The sequence below is a fragment of the Astatotilapia calliptera genome, chromosome 3, assembly GCF_900246225.1.
Source record: "Astatotilapia calliptera chromosome 3, fAstCal1.2, whole genome shotgun sequence".
NCBI lineage: Eukaryota > Metazoa > Chordata > Actinopteri > Cichliformes > Cichlidae > Astatotilapia > Astatotilapia calliptera.
Window position 1 is genome coordinate 51,873,785 of NC_039304.1, and position 20,989 is coordinate 51,894,773.

At 40.4% G+C, this 20,989-nt stretch overlaps 1 protein-coding gene across 1 annotated transcript; it reads left to right on the forward strand.

Annotated features, from left to right (window-relative positions):
- The first annotated feature begins 1,943 nt into the window (after positions 1-1,943).
- LOC113015678 (uncharacterized) lies at positions 1,944-18,636 on the forward strand. The gene is made up of 9 exons (XM_026157795.1): positions 1,944-1,973; positions 2,103-2,143; positions 5,741-6,091; positions 6,696-7,031; positions 7,119-7,220; positions 7,393-7,734; positions 8,700-9,026; positions 16,109-16,435; positions 17,058-18,636. Exons 2-9 carry the CDS (start codon positions 2,113-2,115, stop codon positions 17,399-17,401), a joined length of 2,160 nt encoding a protein of 719 aa, XP_026013580.1. The 5' UTR covers positions 1,944-1,973; positions 2,103-2,112; the 3' UTR covers positions 17,402-18,636.
- Positions 18,637-20,989: the final 2,353 nt, after the last annotated feature.

Sequence of the window (20,989 nt, forward strand, 5' to 3'; positions counted from 1 at the left end):
TATGGACATTTCACAAATCGCTACAGGCAGGACTATGTGAATAAGCACTCAACATGTTTGACATATATTTTTATAAGGATGCTTACAAACATGCACTATTCTTCTTAAATAAATCCCAATAAATGTATCTTGCTAACGTTTAATGTTCTTCTTCTGTGGTGTTTGTGGTCTAAATGACATACATCACCCCTGAACCAGGATTTGAGGCTTATTGAGAAAACTTCAACTTCTCTATTTTATTAAGGTCGTACACATCTTGTTGGAGTATATCGCCATGGTTACTGAAGCTGCAGCGATAATATGATCTAGAGAGGTTAACGTTTGAGATTAGACATCAATGGGTTCAAAACCACAAACTGGACTCAGATCTCTGGGAAAGAGTCTCACTCTTCCTGGGGGAGGGTCTGCAGGTTTAAGAGCATCTAAATTCTTTATCTGATGAGGATAAGGAAGAAATACACATTCTCAGAGAGAATTTATTTTTGATTTTTTTTCCCCCGATGGCTACAATTTTAAAGCATTTTTGTTGTTCATGAACATCAGGAAGAATTGCAGAATGTGAAACTGAAATTACTGCGTCCAGATGATCAGAAATCATTTGTGGGATTTCTTTACCTGGGTTATTGAGCATGCATCGAGTTTTCCTGTAATCCAATGTTTTTCATACAGTTTGGTGCATCCGAATCATTTGATGGTAATGAGGTAAATAATGAGCCGACATTTTCCTCATGACACCAGCGATAAGCTCTGAACCCTCATTTTACCTGAACACGCCAACTGCTGATTCAGGAAAAATGTCCACGTTACCTGGTGAAAGTCACACTTTGTAACATGCGGTGGAGACGACGCCAGCTGCAGATGTGTGCAGGTGGATAGCGAATGAGCAACAACTTCTAACTTTCCACAAGTACTCATTTATTTCAAATATCAAAAATAAAAGCGCCAGCTCTACCACACACGAGAGCACACTAGTCCGCGTACACAACGAAGAAGAATAAAAAAGAGGGTAACCTACCAGTCATGACACAAGAGACGCCACCATGCGGCGATACACTGCATTACAACACGCCACTGCTGAGTAAGTGTATTTGTAATGTTTTATCGTAAGTTTAATCAATAAACAAGTTCAGGGCGCTGAGAGTTTAGTTTGGAGATAAGAGGTATAATACATAATATTATACCTCTGGCATAATACATATGCCAGTGAAAGTAATAACCAGTTAACCTGGAAGACAGGACACTGTTGTTAGAATAGAATAGAATAGAATTAAACTTTATTGTCATTGCAAATGCACAGGTACAGGGCAACGAAATGCAGTTTGCATCCATCCAGAAGTGCTTTAGTGATATAGATATATTACAATATATATTAGCAATAGTATAGATATGTAAGTATATTACAGAAATGGGTCTATTATGGTATGTTATAATGTACACGGTATGAAGTATGTTGTGAATATTCTATAACTAAGTATGTACAGGCTGTAGTGAGTACAAGCTATGTACAGGCTATGAACAGGATATAAATATGAAAAACTATACAGAATATGAAATAAATAACTTTACAGAAATCTGAGATATACAGAAATGGGAACTATGCAAGTTGTAAACAGTTGTAGGATTAAAGATTATCGAATGTACAGAATGATTATTTACACAGGGCTATACAGTAGTGCAGTTAAGATAAGTGAGGGTGTAGATAGTTTCTACAGAGGCTATATAAAGAGCTAGTGGTTGTGAGTGGTGGTTCAGTCCATGTTATTATTGTGTGTTTGAGGGTACAGTTGTCCATTGTGGGTGTGTGTATGTCCAGTCCATGAGTTTAACGTGGGTCAGATGTCAGGAGGCAGAGTTCAGGAGTCTGACAGCTGTGGGGAAGAAGCTGTTCCGGTACCTGGTGGTCTTAGTCCGGAGGCTCCTGTGGTGCCTCCCAGAGGGCAGGAGGGTGAAGAGTTGTTCACGTGAAACCGCAAGTAAACAGTATAGCTGGTGTTACTCCCTCCACTGTCTTTTATCGACGGCTCCAAATGAGATATAAATCCCCAAATATTAAGAGCAACAATGAGAAGTATTTGGATTTAACTGGTTGCTGTTTCTTGCAGGAGATTGAAGATGCTGCTGTTGCTCCTGCTCCTCACGAGCGGTAAGAAACTCTTATATACTTTATGTAAACAATGTTTATCTTGCACTCAGACCGAAGTTTTATCGCACAGGTATATACACGCAGTGTGTGAAATTACCGATGTAATGATGGCTTTATTTGTAAGAGAGCGAGGGGTGGTGTGAGAAAGTCTGGACCGACTTTGTGTTGAAAGTTTGAGCCTGGGAGAGGCTAACTAGCCGTGCTAAGCTAGCTCGGTGACACAGGTCATGGCTGCAGATCTGAGATAAAAGGCTTTATTGACAGGTCCGATAATCCTTTATATCACAACATCATTCTCAGACAGGTGACAGGAACATGCAATGAAGTGGCCATCTATATCTGCTATTGTTACCGAAGTGTGACTGACTGGAATGTTAAAATCGAAAGCTTTTCTTTTTTTTTGTTCAGAACTGTGAGGATTGTTTATTTCCTGTTTAATCTCGCAAACTACCACTGATGCGGTAACCGGAACTGATTCCCTCTGAAAAGTTTGATTTCACCGCAGCGTTTCACTAACTTCCCAGAAAATAAAACTAAGTTGTTTAAGTAAAAATCTTTTTCAAAGAAGCACCGTCAACATGCATAGTTTAGCTGGGCAGGAAGTCAGAAACAGTAACAGTCTAAAACAAAGCGACAACAAAAACCCAGTGCAGACTAAACTTCACTTAAAAGTATGTTGGAGAGTCGTGGACACACTTGCAGATTTGTGTCTGGGCTCTGTCAAAAAGTCAGATAATATAATATAGAATACAAATTAATAATTACTGAATTGATTACTGGTGAAAAGAGCAGAAAAGAGAGTTTGATTAACAATTTCATGGGGTTGTTTATAGTCTGCCTCCTGAAGTCAAACATAAACAGACAGTGACAGAAGATACTTGACCACATGAGTTATTTCGGTGTTACATACCAGTGATTTACAGTAAATACTACTTTGACACTGTTCCAAATGACACAGAACAAAAGTAATGCTCATAATAAAGGCTGCTATATAAGAACAGACATAAATAACGAAATCGGGATAAACTTTAAAATCTCTTTAAAGGCATCTTGATGCATTCTTAATCATCCAGGAAAGTAAATCTCCAAAAGTTGATTCTGTTCATCTGGACGTAGCGTTTTGCGGGAGAAATGTTTCGTCACTCATCCAAGTGACTTCTTCAGCCAGAGATGGGCAGTAACGCGTTACTGTAATCCGATTACTTTTTTCAAGTAACGAGTAAAGAAAGGGATTACTATTGCAAAAACGGTAATTAGATTACCTTTACTTTCCCGTAGGAACGCTGCGTTACTGCGTTACTAAAACCGTGATTTTTTTGCGAGAATGTCTCATGACAGTGACGTAAGCGAGTGCGACGGTCATGACAACAGCTGTGTGCAGATCAACAATGGATCACATATCGAGTACGGGAGAGAGTATGAGCGTGCAGCGTTTAAAGTGTGGAAGTACTGACCTTACTTTGAGTTTGATTCCATAAAAAGTGACAAAAACATTAGTGTCCGTTGTGCGTGGGAAGAAAACATCTTTTTACAGCGAAAAACCCCCTAAACTTCCAAGCAAGCTCCGAGTAGCTACGACGTAATGGGAAATTCACAGAGAAACTGCCGTATCCTTCCACTGACCGCTGCGGCACACCTGCACCAGGGTAAACCTCCGCCTACCCAACTCCTGCTTTACAGGTGAAAATAGAGCAACAGGACCGCTGAGTCTTTGATTTTATTTATTTTCTGCTGTGTTTTACTTGCATCTATTTGAAAGAGTGAGTGTAAACACAAAAAAAATATATTTTATGTGCTGGAATGTGCAGAAAATAAGTTTAAATATTAAACAAATTTCTTCCAGTCAGAGAATGTTGCATATAATTCAATTTTTGCTTGATGCATAAAGTTAAAAGATTAAAATTAATAAAACTATAAAAGTTTTAAAAAGAGACTTTTCCATTTGATTACATTTTGTATGATGGATTATGCAGAAAAAGTAGAATTGGGCTGAAAGATCTATCGCTTTATCACCTCTTCAGGTTGTAAATCGTGTTTTTAAAAAGTAACTAAGTAACTAAGTAATTAATTACTTTTGAAAATAAGTAATCAGTAAAGTAACGGGATTACTTTTGGGGGGAAGTAATCAGTAATTAGTTACTGATTACTTTTTTCAAGTAACTTGACCAACACTGGTCTCAGCTGACTGCAGGTTTCCTCAACCTTATTTCCCCAACCAGTACATTTGCATAATGACTGAAACCAGCCCACTGAGGAACAATGGGCTGGGAGGTCAGTTCGTTAATCTTAATTATGCAAAATCTCATGACCAACAACCACTGACCAAAACCCACTGATCAATGGCCATGAGTAGCATTCAGAGTTGGGGAATGGCTGCAATCACAGCATTGTAAGATGGCGAAAGATGTACCCTTAGGCCCCCTCCTTGATTCAGAGATGGTCTTTCCCTTTTCACGTAATTGGCCTCCTTGACTCTGCGCTCAAACCAGCGTTCCTCCCTGTCCAGGATGTGGACATCATCATCATTGAAAGAGTGTCCACTGGCCTGTAGGTGTAAATAGACTGCAGAGTCCTGGGCTAAACAAACAAACAAACAAACAAATAAGAAAAAACCCATTAATATTTCCAAAAATGTAGTGTTTGTTTTTTAAACTTTCAAATATTGTAGAACAAGACAAAACTGCAAACGTGAACGCATTTTTATTTTCTTCTCACTCTTAACTGAAGCTGCGAGTCCTAGTTCTGCCCTGGTCCTCCTCCATTAGGACATGCCTAGAAAAACCTCCGTTTGGAGGCATCCTTGTAAGATGCATGAACCAGCTCAGCTGCCAACCTTTGATACGGTAGTACTCTAAGCCTAAATCATAATATAAAATGAGTAACAGTAGGGTGGACATTAGGTAAGGCTGCACTTTTTGCAGCGATCTTGTTTAGAAAACTATTTTTGTATCAGTAATATGTTTTCTTTTTGTCTGTTAATAATCATGTGAAACTGCACATGATTATTTGCAGCTAACAGGTTGTTAATGCTATCCACCAAGTCTAAAAACAGCATGTTAATACTTGGAGATCCTGAAGACATGCTCATCCAACTGAGCTAAACCTGCGCCCGAACTTGTTACCTGATAACTGATTACCACCTATTTAAACGTTAACTGTAACGGAATAGAGTTTCTCATATTGTGTATTTTAAATGTGTCAAGCCAGTACATGTATTCCATTACTCCCCAACACTGACTACATCTCTGCCTGTTGGAATATTTTTAGTTGATCATTTAAAGCTATTTCTGCTCCTAGTGGTCCATTTTTGCAGCTGGGACCTAACCCAAATTCTTCCTTAGGAGTGTTTTGGGAGAATGTGTTCATCCATTCAGGACAGAAAAGGACACTTGGATAATCTGTGCTGAGGAGCATTAAACTGTTCTTGATACATCGAGAGGTCCTTCAGACACAGCAGCCTTTTCACTCTATTTAAATATGTAAAGATTAACATTCTTTGTAAAATGTTCCCTAAAGATAATGTTACTTGTCATCTACTATTTCAACACTAAACCAAACCCAAACATTCCTTTGATTTCTGTTTTTGTGTCTTCACAGTTTCCCAGCATGCTCTGGCTGTGGTGGTGGAGGTATATGAGGGGGAGAATTCTGTCCTCTTGCCCTATGTTTACAAAGGTTCTATACCCGAGAACAATCCCACAGTGATGTGGACTTGCAGTGACCTCAATCCCAAATCTGTCCACCTACAAGGAAAAGGAGGAGACGATCTCAAAGGGCAAAACCAGCGCTACACTGGGCGCACATCAATGAGTCGTTATGCACTAAACACAAAAGACTTCAGTCTCACTCTGAGGAAACCCAAACTGACTGACAGCGGTATTTACACCTGTTCCATCAGTGCTGGAGGAGAAGAACATAGACTGAGTGACATCCAGCTGCACGTCAAAGGTCAAACCTGCTGTAATGAAAGAGTAAAAGTCAGTACAGTAGATAAAGCTCAAATAGTCCCAAAAGCAAGGCAAGGCAAGGCAAGTTTATTTGTATAGCACAATTCAACAACAAGGTGATTCAAAGTGCTTTAAGCAAGAAGAAAAGCCAAGTTTTTTCTGAATAGTTCTGAAAGTCTTGATTAACCTAACAGAAAGATTTACAATGGACCTAACCTTAAGATGAAACAACAAAACATGAGCAAGAAAGTGAACTCAAATAAGATCTTATTGATACAGCCTCTGTGGTATATGGCATTACATTCTTTTAGGTCTGCAGAGTTGTCTTCTCTTCTCAGGGAGACAAATCTCAGTAGACTTTTTACATATTGTCCATGAGGAAAAATTCAAGATTTCTTTTAAAACACTGAAACATTCATTATGATCCCTCAATTGTCTGTAGCTGTAGCACCAGTTCATAAATTCCAGTTTAGTTATCACTCAAAGCAAAGAGTAGGGATCCACATTTGTAAAATCAGAGGTCAGAAATGCAGAAACTTGTCATTTGCCATGAGTGTGACTGCTATTGGTCCTATGTTTGATATTGTGGTTTCTTGTCCTTTCAGATCACCCCATGGAGGTGAAGGTGGAGGAAGGCTCAGCGTCTGTCATCCTGCCCTGCAAAACTGAACCTGACCTGCCTGAGGACACCAGAGTGGAGTGGACTCGCTCTGACCCAGAACTCGTGATAGTTCAGGAGTATTCAAACAAAGGTGGCAAACTTATGAAACAGGACAAGTTTTACAGAGACCGAATGGAAATGAATGAAAACCTGCTGAAAACTGGAGACTTCAGTCTGACCCTGAAACAGCCCACAGAGAGAGACAGTGGGAGATACATCTGCACCATCTACAGGGACAAAGACATCCTGAGACAGAAAGTAGAGCTGCACTATGTCAGAGGTCAGAGCTGGTGGACAGTGGCTCAGATTAACTTCAGAATTCAAAGGTCATAATTTATTTATGCATTTATTTTTTGTTTCTCCACAGAAAAACTTCCACTTTGGGCCACAGCTGTCGTAGTTCTTCCTGTTCTGGTGGTTTTTGGGGGTCTCAGTCTCATATATAGTTTTCAACACTATTTCATGTCAGGTGAGTCTCTCGTGCCAGACACACTAATGGTTAACAAGTGTCCCCTGGTGGCTCCTTAACGGTCACTCAAAAGTCCAGAGGCTGAAACAATTCCTGTCCTTCAGCTTTCTTTAAAACTCTGAAAACTTGCTGCTGCTGTTTGTACAGTTCATGTTGTTTGTTGTCCTGTCAGACTGTCAGGTGGAGGTGAAGTCAGGGGTGGAGTCTGTAAAGCTGCCTTTCAAAACCAACACAAAAAAACTACCTGAAGATGCTAAAGTGGAATGGAAGGACAGATACAACAACAAAGTCCATGTGCACCAGAATGGTTGTGATAGGACTGAAGACCAAAGCCCAGCATACAGGGAGCGAACAGAGATGAAGCGCAACCCGCTAAGAACTGGAGACCTCAGTCTCATCCTGAAATACCCCACAAACAAGGACAGAGGCACCTACACCTGCACCGTCTACAACAAGGAGGGAGAAAAAATCCTGAATGACACACACGACACACACGTGGAGCTTAAAGTCAGAGGTCAGTGTGTACTTAGTTTTCACTTGTATTTCATATAATATTAACTTGTGACCATTCACTGATGGGAAAATGGGGAATGGGAAAAATGTTGTGCTTCTGCAGGAATCTTTATATTGAGACCAAGTCGTGCCATCAAACTGCCTTTGTTCACTTTGACTCTCAGTTAAATGAGGCACTTTGTGTCTGTGCCAGATCTTTTTCGCTGAATGAATATACTGAGGCTATACACGTTAATTAATTACCTAGATTAGATTACTTTGTCTTCATTTGGCTGCTCATTTTAAAGGTTGCCACAGCAGGTTATCTTCCTACATCTCCCCCTCTTCCAGCATCCACCCCTAACAGTCTTGCTGTTCTCCTTCTGTCACAAATCACCTTTGATATTGATCTCCACCCAATCCACCCCGCCTGCATTCTCCTTTATCACCTCCCTTTGCACTGTCCATTCCTTTCAAGGGCTGACTCCAGGTAGTTAAACTCATCTACTTGCACTACTTCTGCTACTTCCATGTTCACCTTTCCACCTGTCTGCCTCTCATGCATGCACTTGTATTCTGCTATGCTTCTACTGACAGTGCACATCACCCTTGTTTGTGAAAATCATCTCTCTCTAAAGTTAGAGGATACTTGTTAAACAACAGGAAGTGTTAGAAAGACTGGTGTGAGCCTGCTTGTTGCTGCAGATCTTCTGAAACCTGGGGGTGGAGTTTTAAGACTGTCACTCTGATTTTCAATGTCCAACTTTGTTCTATATTTTTTTTTATTGATTGAAGCCACAGCAGAAAAGACATAAGTAGGATGTGATAAAAGAAGTATCACCAGCCTCACTTGCCCAGGAGTGTGTAATCTTTCTCCACTCCAATCCAAAATGTAGAAAGCTTCTGCTGTAATCTACCTGCAACTGGTGAGGAAGAAAAACCTGCTGCTGCCTGTACAGCTCATGTTGTGCTTTGTTGTCCTCTCAGTCCCCCAGGTGGAGGTGGATTCAGGGGTGGAGTCTGTCCAGCTGATCTGCAAAATCAGAGTTCGTCTGATAAAAAAAGACCCTAAAGTGGAGTGGACGGAGAACAACAAGAAGGTCCATGTGTATCAGAACGGCTCTGAACAGCCTGAAGAACAGCACCAGGATTACAGAGACCGGACAGAGATGAATAAAGACCTGCTGAAAACTGGAGACCTCAGTCTGACCCTGAAATACCCCACAGAGTGGGACACAAACACCTACACCTGCACCGTCTACAGCTGGGGGGAAAACATCTTAATGAAGAAACAAGTGGAGCTTAAAGTCAGAGGTCAGAGCGTACATAGTTTTGCCTTGGATTTGAAATCATACTCATTTTTGACCTTTGTAAACAATCTTTTTTAATTTTTTAACTAGAAATGCAGCAATGAGAGTTATTGCAATACAACAACTAAAAATAATGGGTCAGTTACTGATGATACTAAAAACATTTTATCCGACCGTTTTGGAAAGCCATATAAAGCCATATAAAGCCATATTAAAGCCATATAAAGCGATGGCTGTTGAATAACCTTTTGCTTCGGTGCACCCAGATTTTTCAACCACATCAATTAACACCGCATTTTCACATTTGCACTTTTTCAGGGGGAAATTGCCATCCATACAGACAATATTGATTTGTAAATGATTAACTAACAATCTTGTCAACACAAAGTTCTTTATTTGAAGCACATTTCTACAAGAAAGATAAGTTACTGAAAAAGTGGTTGTGCTTAAAGTGCTTTGGCAATATTGTAGACAATGATAAACTTAATCATCGTCTGAGGCAGTGGGAAGAGGGGACACTTGGGCAGTGCCTTTATCACAGCATTCTGGATACACTGTGTATTGTATTAGCAGCAGTCACACATGCAGTATTGCCGGCCATGGTCTTTCCACACTCACCATAGTAAATGCAGTGCATCATGTTGCCAGCTTTATAACAGATAACCGCCTTAAAAATATTCTGCAGAAGAACAAAGACTGAAGAAAAACATGAATCAACATATGAACATTACCTGATGCTGCTGAAGTGAAGCAGAGTAATGTTACAGAGGTTTGAGCTAAGAGTTTTGCAATTTGGCATAATTTTGAAAAGTTTTAATTTCGTTATTATTAAACATTTTTGGGGAAAAGAAGAAAAACAGTGCTGTATCCAATGGTAGACTGGTGCGTAATAAGAAGAAAAATTGTGCAGAAAACAGAGATTTGAGATGGGGAACTGTTCTTGAAGTACATTTTGGTCGGAGAGGGACAAAACCTGCAGCTCAGAATCAGTGAGATGTCGACTTTTAGCCCCGATGGCACAAACATGCCAGAAAGCTCTGTGTTTGTCTTTGTGTAGAATCTGTTTACCTGCTCTCATTTACTGTTTTAGCTATTTTGGTGGTTGTTGAAATAGTTTTGTGAGCTCCCAGAGCTTCTGGCAAAATTAATTTACATTGAAAAATGAATTCAGGATTTAATGAATTAATATTGCTTTATTCAAGCTAAAATAATTTTAAATCAATTATTGAAACCCAGCCTACTACTCACCTCTGTCTATCCGCCTGCACTTTCAAACATACACACATGTAGGCTGACAGGACTGTCTGGACCACGACCAATCAGAGAGGTCCCACCCCTGACTACCTTTGATTGGTTTAGACCACGATAGGGGCATAATGTGTGTTTGTTGTTGACCACATTTAGATTTTCAGAGTTGCTGAGACTCTAAAAAAAACTTTTTTTCTTTTCCTTTTTTTTTTTACTCGAAAGGCTGGTCGACCTACGATTTTCTTTTAGTTGCACCACTGAGAAATAAGTCGCATATGCGAACAAATTGATCACACTCTAGAGCCCTGAAAGGGAATGGGTTTTTTGTGTGTAGCTCAGTCTATTTCAGATTTCCATTACACCAGCTTAGTCTTCATGCTTCAGGTGAGTTTGGGAGAGGTCAGTTCTTGGCAGTCTGAGGCCTGCTTTAGTCCCTGATCTGAAGACTGCATCCCTAATTCTTAGATGTTTTTAAAACCTGATATATTGTGATTCATATATTCAAATGTTTTAAGTTGGAGTTGATTATATTCAGCAATCGTCTGAGTGATGCAGCTATTTTGTCCAGATCACTTATTTTAATTGTGTGCTTTAAGTGTGGATGCGTGTCACCTTGTTTATAGTCCAGTTCATGTTGCTCACTGGTATTTTTCCACATCTTCCAGTGTTACATTTAGCTTAGTTTTAGTTTGCAGTGCTTTGAATTTTACCCAATTTCTTGAGGCTTTCTGTCACGGCGGGGTGCACCGGTGTGAAGAATGAGGTAGACCCAAGAGCAGACACGGTGGAGACAGAACTAGGTTTCCAAAATAAGGCAAGCCTTTATTGTCTAATAGAATAGAATAGAATAGCCTTTATTGTCATTGTACAGAGTACAACAAAATTGGAGTGCCACTCCCTTGGTGCAAGATTCAATAATAAATATAAATGTAAAATATAAAAAGTACAAAAAACAATCGTAAGTACTCAAACAATAGTAAGTACGATATATACAGGATAGCAGCATTAATATAATGACAGTATGAATAGCAGCATAATATAATGACAGTGACGGTATGGTGTAGCTAAGCAGGTTCAATTGTTTTTGTGCTTATTTACTACGGTGATAGCTCTGGGAACGAAGCTATCCCTGAATCTGTTTGTCCTGGTTTTATGTGACCTGTACCGTCGGCCTGACGGTAATAGTTCAAACAGTTGGTTGCTGGGGTGAGAGTGGTCCTTGATGATATTGCCAGCTCTGCTGAGGTACCGAGAGTTTGCAGTGACCTCCAGGCTGGGCAGAGAGCAGCCAGTGATCTTCTGGGCTGTGTTGATGACCCTCTGCAGTACTTTCCTGTCCGCAGCTGAGCACCCTGCATACCATGTTGTAGGGCTGCTCGATTATGGCAAAAATGATAATCACGATTATTTTCACTGAAATTGAGATCACGATTATTTGACGATATTTATTTAACCCTTTAAGATCTACCATAGAACCAAGTCCACCAGAGCTTATATTTTTTTTTTTTACATGCTGTAGTGCCATTTGTGGGAGCATTTCAAGTTGCTATACATCAATACAACTGTTATAGCCCATATTTTAATAATATGTATGCATTAAGTCCATAGTAACTACATTAATTGCAAAAAAAGTGCAATAAACTACAAAAAAATTGAAAATCGTTTTTGTTTTGTTTTTTTACATATATTTCTACTTGGAGAAATTTAAGAGGTTTATCCCTCAAAACTTTAAATACAAAAAAGTTGCAAAAAATAGTTTACAACAACAGGAAATTTATTTTGAGTGTCTTCATAGTTTTATTTTTGGAGATACAGCAATTTTTATATACTGCAGGAAAAACAAAAAACAATCCTATGATGCAAATTTGCAAAGAATGTGCATGTGCATCAAAATAAACTATTTCCAGCAGTGCAATTCGAGTTCTAAGGCCTACAAGTAAAAAACTAAATTTTCCGCGAAAATGACGTCACTTGCGATAGTTCGTGTTGACGTCTTTTTCAATGTGGGAAGTGTTAAGAACAGCTGATCGGATCGGCAAAGCCTGTTTCTGGAATATTATGTTTTTGTTCCTGCAAGAGCTTTTTATGCAATTTTTGCAAAGCTATATGTGGAAGGAAACCGTGACCGAGGACAAGCTGATGGCATAAGATGTAAGTACAACTCCTCTGGTTTCATATGGAAAAAATTTATTGTGCTAGCTTAGCGGTTCAGGTTCTACAGGGATTTAAAAATAGTTATACAAAACGAGCATGCTGCGATGACCGGCTTTAAAGGTTTAACAATAACAATGTACCGAATAATGACTTTAAAAAATAATATAAAATAGTGTGCAAATACTGATAACAGTGTTGCTCTGTGGTGCAGCTACGACACGGTAGCAAAGTTTACACACTGTGTCTACTTGATCCACGTCTGACTCCGCGAACCCATAATGTTTCCACACCACTGAAGTTTTTTTTTTTTTTTTTTTACCTCTCTTTTCAACCAACGGCAGTCCACTCCTCTCCAAATAACTTCTGCTTAGCTTTCCGAGCTTCCCTCGGGTCCTCTTAATTGTTGTGACGCGTGTTCGAAATGCAGAGCAGTGCGCTTGATTTGCCACACGGAGCAGCGCGAGAGTAAAGCATGAGGGAGGGGCTAATAATCGGCTCAATCATTTTTAATGATCGTTGAAAGCCCAGATCGTAATCGTGATTAAAATTCGATTAATTGAGCAGCCCTACCATGTTGTTATGCCGTACGTTAGGATGCTCTCTATGGTGGCTCTGTAAAATGTCACCAGCAGCCTCACCTGCAGGTTGTTCCTCCTGAGCACTCTCAGAAAGTGGAGACGCTGCTGGGCCTTTTTTACCACCGCCGTGGTATTTGCAGTCCAGGAGAGGTCATCAGAGATGTGCACGCCCAGAAACCTCATGGAGTGTACCCTCTCCACACAGTTCCCGTGAATGTAAAGTGGGGCCGGGTCTGCTCTGCCCTTCCTGAAGTCGAAGATAAGTTCTTTAGTTTTCGTGGTGTTCAGTTGGAGGTTGTTAACTGAACACCACTCAGTCAGGCTGTTGACCTCATCTCTGTAGTCTGACTCATCCCCCCTTGAGATGAGTCCAACCACTGTGGTGTCATCCGCGAACTTTATGATGGTGTTTGAGAGATGGGTAGGGGAGCAGTCGGATGTGTAGAGCGTAAACAGGAGGGGACTCAAAACACATCCTTGTGGAGACCCGGTGCTGAGTGTGATGGTGCTGGACAGATGGGGGCCAAGTCTGACAGACTGTGGTCTGTTTGTCAGGAAGTCCTTGATCCAGAGGCAGATGGGGGTGGAGAGTCCCAGGTGAGACAGTTTCTGGACCAGGATCTCCGGGATGATATGATTGAATGCTGAGCTAAAGTCCAGAAAGAGCATTCTCACATAGCTTCCTCGGTGCTCCAGGTGACTCAGCGCAGTGTGGAGCGCTATGGTGATAGCGTCCTCGGTGGAACGATTTGTCCTGTAGGCAAATTGGTGGGGGTCCAGAGTGGGAGGCAGACCGGCCCTGATGTGCTGACAGACCAGTCTCTCAAAGCACTTCATCACTACAGGCGTAAGTGCAACAGGCCTGTAGTCATTTGGGCTGGCCACAGCTGTCTTCTTGGCGATGGGGATGATGGTGGAGGTTTTGAGGCAGGGCGGGACGGTGTTTGATGACAAGGAAAGGTTGAAGATTTTAGTGAAGACTCCGGTCAGTTCGTCAGCACATGCTCTGAGAACCTTTCCATGTATTCCATCAGGACCTGCCGCCTTCCTGGGATTCACTGACCTTAGAACACACCTCACTTGATGCTCCCTGAGTGTTAGTGTGCCAGTGCTGGGGGCGGGTGGAAGTGGTGTGACAGCTGAGGGCCTGGTTGTCTCAAAGCGGGCGAAGAAACGGTTTAGATCCTCAGCCAGCGAGGCATCAGTCCTAGATGTCGCCTGGTTATTGCTTCTGTAGTTGGTAATGTGATTGATCCCCTGCCACATTTTTCTGGGGTCGTTGTCAGCAAAGTATCTTCAATCCTCCTCCTATAGGCAGCCTTAGCTTTCCTGATGCCTCTACTCAGGTCTGCCCTGGCCGCCCTATAAGACACTCTGTGAAGGAACTATGGAACAACTATAAACACAGAGTAACTAAGCAGGCTATGAAACTCAGTGTCACAATAAGGGAAACTACGAAAATACGAGGTGAGGATAACAGACGATCTGACACTGACTCAAAGACACACTGGGCTTAAATACACTGAGGAAGTCATCAAGGAATTAGAGACAGAAGGGGAACACAGCTAGAAACACTGACATAAGACAGGAACATGAACCTTCAGAGTAAAACAGGAAACAAGACACCACTAAACAAAAACGCAGACACGACACAGAGAGACAGACTAGACACTGAACTAAACCTGCAATAAACATGAGAACACAAAAACCTACGAACTAATCCCTAAACAAGAATAACTGAAACATAGAGTCATAATCATCATTATAAGAAAAGATTCCAAAACATAACAACTCAAAATACTGGGTCAAACTGACCCAGAACCGTGACACTTTCTTGGCTATGCCAACATTGCATTTGTTACATATATATTCATGAAGACATGAGATCCATTTAGCTTCCTGTTTACAAACCTTAAGATCACTGCTGGTTTCTTGTTGGTGTTGGTGAAACAATGACATTGTTTGTCCTGGTGCATTGTTCCAAGTCTGCAATCCTGCTCTCCAGGTACGCTATCTGCTTCTTCTTCCTCACATTTTTAATACAGAGCAACTTTAACTTAACAACGTCCAATATACTTTTCTATTACATCCCAACAGCAGATATTTCTGCTGTTGGGATGTAAAAAGACTTTTTACTGAAAGACTATTGTCAGCTTCCTCATCTGTATCCTCGTAGGCCCAACGTTATCTGGTGAACAAGCTCAGTTAGCTGTGAACTTGTCAGCTTAAAATTGATTTTAGTTTGAATATCACAATATCGATTCAGTAAAATCCGGGATTGATTTTTAAATATGAATGTATTTTACCAGAAACGCCAGAATCTCAGCTTAAAGCTCACACTGCTGTTTTAGCTGTTTGGTGGTTTCACGAACCACCAAACAGCTAAAACAGCAAATGAGAGCAGGTAAGCGGATTTCATACAAACAAGTAAACACAAAGTGCAGACGGCACATACATGGACACACTGTCTGTGCTTAAAGATGACAAATTATAATATTTCTGACTGTTTGAGTCAAAATTGAATTGAAACGAACCAGAATCAAATCGATTATAGAAATCAGTGATGATACCCAGCCCTACTGCCGACTAGCCAGCTTCTTGGCTAGTCGGCAGCTAGTTCTGCTACTCTGAGTCCAATATCCAGTATCAGAGTCATAATCCAGACAGGGTCATACCAGAGGTTTTGGACACTTGATTATTTTTCAGATTGAAAATCAATCTCCAAAAAATTGCTTGCATTTTATCACCTTGCATTGTCTATTGTTTTGTTATATTGAGTGGTTTTCACTTTGACAATTTTGCACTTACTTGGGCTAAGAGAAACATTTCATCCCATGAAGTGAAATTGAACTTGAAAGTCTAAATATGTTTAACTTCTTTCATAGGACACCCTTCATGGAACAAGTTCTTGATTCTCTTTCGAAGACAGCAAGTAAAGCTTTGAGTCTGGAAATGTGACAATACCACTTCTTTTAGCAAATGGTCATCTCTGCCACTGACTGGACAGAGAAGAAATGCAGCACTGTCTTTGTTCAGTGGAGAAGTCGGATATATTTCAGACTGAAACTAGTCAAACAACTCATGTTGTTCTTTGTTGTCCTCTCAGTCCCCCAGGTGGTGGTTGATTCAGATGTGGAGTTTGTCCAGCTGCCCTGCAAAACTACAATAAACCTCCCTAAAGATGCTAAAGTGGAGTGGAAGGATAGAAAAATCAGGAAGGTCCATGTATATCCAGAAGTGTCTGACCAGCCTGAAGAACAGGACCAGCGTTACAGAGACCGAACACAGATGAATGAAGACCTGCTGAAAACTGGAGACCTCAGTCTGAAACTGAAATACCCCACAGACTGGGACACAAACATCTACACCTGCACCGTCTACAGCAATTCCTGCATCCTAAAGGAGAAACAAGAAGTGGAACTTAAAGTCAGAGGTCAGTGCTGCAGTGTGCGTGTGTGTGTGTGCGTGTGTTAAGGACTGTGGGGAATCTTTGTGCATTAGAGTTATTTGATACGATGTCTTGCACTATCCTACTGTATATTACTGTATACTACTATTCTTATTGTATATATTGTATATCTTATTCATCTATTCCTCTGTCTCTCTTGCTGCTTTGAGCATGTACATGACAAAAGAATTTCCCTCAGGATACATAAAGTTATTCTTTCTTGTAGAACTGCAGTTTTAGTGATTGTGCTGTGAGAAAGCTTAATCTGCCAGTGATTGTCATGGCCTTAAAGCTATATGGGCAAATAAACACTTCTTGCTTACACCATACTGTGTCTCAGTCTTCCTCACTGTAAATCCAGCCAAAAAAGGCAACCCTTGGCTGTGAGCCAAGACCAGCTGTGACAGGAGAGTTTACTCTGATGCACATAGACCAAAGATATAAGGTAAAAGAAATCACAGCACCATCAGACTCTGATCATCTCCAATTGCTCTAAAAACTCATTTGACTTTAAAGATTTCTGTCCTTTGCTCCGATCTGCTTCTATCCTAACTCTGAAAACCTGCTGCTGTCTGTACAGCTCATGTTGTGTTTGTTGTCCTCTCAGTCTGTGAGGTGGAGCTGAAGATGGGGGAGTCTGTCCAGCTGCCCTTCAAAACCACAGAAAAACTGCCTGAAGATGCTAAAGTGGAGTGGAAGGACAGATACAACAGGAAGGTTCATGTGTATCCAGAAGTGTCTGACCAGCCTAAAGAACAGGATAAGGATTATAGAGATCAAACAGAGATGGATGACTGCCCGCTGAAAACTGGAGAGCTCAGTCTGACTCTGAAAAACCCCACAGAGGGAAACATTGGGAGATACACATGTTGCGTCTGGAGAAAGGGAGACAAAATCAGATCGAAAACAGTGATGTTAAAAGTTCCTCGGGTGCCATTGTCTAGATATTGAACTATGGTTTTATTATATTAATTTCCTCTTTATGATAAGATAGAATGAACTTTAATGTCCCCATGTTTAAATTTGGTGTGGACTCTAGGATTGTCACAGAATCTGCCTTTACAAAGTCAATAGACATTAAAAGAAAAGAGAAATAGATAACAGATAAATAAAAAATATATATATATATGTATAAATTTAAATAAAACCCAGAAGCTGTGCCTTGATCATCACAGAAACCTGGCTTCACCCAGGAGTACCTGAAGCTAGCGTGCAGCTAGCAGGCTGCACTGTGCTCCGCTGGGACAGGACAAAGGCAAGAGTGGGTGGGGGGATTGTATGCTCCCTCTAGGTGCGATCTTTCAGAAATACAATATCGCTTTTCACTGTTATGCCGATGATATATAGATCTACTTTGAACTAACTGATGATCTGTCTCTGCACTGTTTGTGTGAGGTCAAAGAATGGCTCTTAGGAAACTCTCTTATCTTAAATGATAAGAAAACGGAAGTCGTGGTATTTGATAGTAATATCCCTCGCGGCCAACTTCGTAATGCCTTTGGTTCCCTTGCCAGTTCCATCTCTGACACTGTTAGCAATTTGGGCGTGTTGCTGGATAGCTCTTAAATTTGATAAACAAGTGTCCACTGTATATAGATCTAGCTTCTACCAACTGCATTTCATTTCTAAGGCTAGGCATGCCCTCTGACTGGAACTGGGAGGTTTGCCTCTATTATCCCTGTTCTTGCTGATCTGCACTGCACCCATTAAATACCGTATCCAATTTAAAATATTGTTGCTTACTTTTAAAATTATCAACAACACAGCGCCGAGCTACCTTATCGAATTCCTTAGATTGTCCTTGTTAGAGCACTAAGATCATCTACTCAGGTAATCTTGGTGCAGCCAAGATTGTAGCATCCAGTCGAACTGAGAAGGCCAGAACTGATGGTTGTTGAATGACCTTTATTATTCCTTGCCGTGTATCAGACAACGAACCAACGTAAGAGCTAGACAAACAAATAAAACAATTACCATATTATTCATGTAACACTATTTTAACCGCTCATTACGCTGGTCTAACAGTTTTCTATTAAACTATATAATACATATTATGCATTTCAGATTGCTCAAATTAAATCATATACATTACAAACCTTGTTCCCCTGTCGACTGTAGCTAGAACCATTCGTTTTTGTACAATTTAACCATATTCTTCCCCTTTCTCAGTTAGCATTAGTTTTCCGTTTTCTCCGTCTTTTTGTACATCAAGTTGTTTACTGTTACATCATTCACTTCCGGTCACACAGGAAGTTACCAAAATAAAAGCACAAACGTTATATTACGTGAATATGAACTAGCTTTACATATCCGCCGTTACAAAGATCTTGGCTGAAATCTAGAGGTGACCGTGCACCTGATGTGTAGACTTATTGTGTTTCTCTTTTATACGTTTCTTTTATGGCTTTTGTGCTTTTACCATGTTTTTATTTGATATGCATTTCATTGCTACTTAGGTAACTGTTTGTACAGTCATTTGTATAAAGAGTAAACAGGACTGGTGAACTAGCGCAGCAGTTTTTCTGGACCTTTGCTGCCCTATTATGGGTTTTTTTTTCTGAATCTTTGGTTTTATTTAGCCTTTTCTCTATTTTTTTTCCCAATGAGTCTTAGCTTTACACAGCCTTTGGAAACACATTTAACAAGAAACCACCGAAGACTTACATTAAAGTCTCTGTTTCTGTACCTATTTTCGTGTATTCTCATTTGTTTGGCTCCCTGAGTGTCAATTCCTCCTTCTGTCTCATCTGCCTCTGTTACCCTTGTCCTTTCAGAGTACTGTTAGGGTGAATATTTCTGCCCAAGTGTGGAAGTGTATGAGCCCTTCACAGTTACAACAGGGTTAACATGTCTGCAATAAACCATGCTGAAAGTACAAGCAATCAGTCTCAGACTAAAGTCTGTGCTAATCGACACCATTTGCAAAATTGTTCATTTTCCAGAGGTGGGCTTTCTGCATCATTATCCTGTTGCATAACCTGAGTGAGCTAAAGTGAATGAACTTCATATTCTCCCTCAGGATTGTCAGATAGGGAGCAGAATTCATGTTCATCAAGTGAGACAAATTATCCATAAGCAGCAAAGCAGCCCAGACATCACACTACAACCGCCATGTTTGACTGTTGGTATGATGTTCTTTTTTATGAAATGCTGTGTTATTTTCATCCAGAATGTAATGGACCCTGAGACTTTCCAGAAAGGTTGATGTCATGGTTGGCTGTGTGGCAAGGCAGGCAAGCAGGAGTGGTGGACCCAAAATGCAGGACTCAGGACTCGAGGGATGAACTCAAAAATACTCAGCTTTATTTGCTGTGCACGGGGAAAACAAGCATTACAAGCAAGCTAAACTAAACTGCGGAACACAGGGAGATCCACACAAGCATGAGGGTGAACTGACGGTATAACGACGGGACGACCACAAGAACTAACTGGACAGGCGACTAAAATACACTGGCAGGCAATGAGGAAACGAGGAACAGGAGGGCACACAGCTGGGACTCATTAGGCTAGTAAGGACAAGGAAGTAAAACAGAATACGCTAATGTAGCACTTACGTGGAGTTACATAAAGTACCGATGGATAATTACCAAAGTAATAAGCAATTTGGGCTAGTGTCAGAAGACTGAGAACGACTCTTAGAGCTCTGGTACACGAATGGCAGAGAAACCAGACAAACACAGTTATGTGGCTTTAAAAGTACTTTAGTGATGTTAAGCCTTGTAAAAGAAATTTGTAAACAACACAGTATTACAACAGGTTTTAACAGAATGTCAAGTATAAAAATTTCCCCCAAAGTAGCAAAAAAAAAATAGAATTAAATAAAATTGTGCACAAGTAAAAGAATTAGTCTTTTTTAAGTCCAAATGGTACCGGTGGGGCCCATAGAATTCATCTGACAAGGAGTGTGTGTGTGATTGTCTGTCCTACCGTACTACTTGTACAGTAGAGGATTGTAGTCCATCAATGTGCAAATGAGTGTGCGTGTACATGTATATCGTCTCCTAGGATCTTGGGTTGGCTCGCCATCCAGTGAACACTGGAACACTCTGGGTTCTGGAATCGCTGACCTGGTCTTTGGATTCGTCCCATATAAAAACCTGACCTATAAACAATGGCCAAATATATGTCACGTGCCCTTTAAGGATAACTCTCACAAATTAAACTAAAGTAGTGTCACAGTGCAGTAACTACTATTCAGATCAGCTATCATCAATTCAATCATCATCAGTTCAGTCATGTTGTACAACATTAAAATATCAAGTTTCAAAGGTCAAAGTATCAATATCCAAAATTTCACAGTATCAAGGTTCAATTATTTGTAACCTGCAGTAACATTAAAGATTATCTACAAGGTTTTAAACATTCAGGAATTATAGTCACCATATAATTCACTTTCATTGTAAACATTAATTACATCGATCAAAATAACTCACTGTACATATATATCTAATCACAAATAAATAAGTATATTACCCCTTTTAAGAAATGGAATAATATGCAAATGCTTATCAGAAATTGAACAAAGTGCAAACAATCAAT

Coding starts and splice junctions, on each gene's coding strand:
- LOC113015678 (XM_026157795.1), top strand. CDS start 2,113: ATGCTGCTGTTGCTCCTGCTCCTCACGAGCG. Junction 2,144..5,740: donor GCTCCTGCTCCTCACGAGCG/GTAAGAAACTCT, acceptor GTGTCTTCACAG/TTTCCCAGCATGCTCTGGCT. Junction 7,221..7,392: donor TCAACACTATTTCATGTCAG/GTGAGTCTCTCG, acceptor TTGTCCTGTCAG/ACTGTCAGGTGGAGGTGAAG.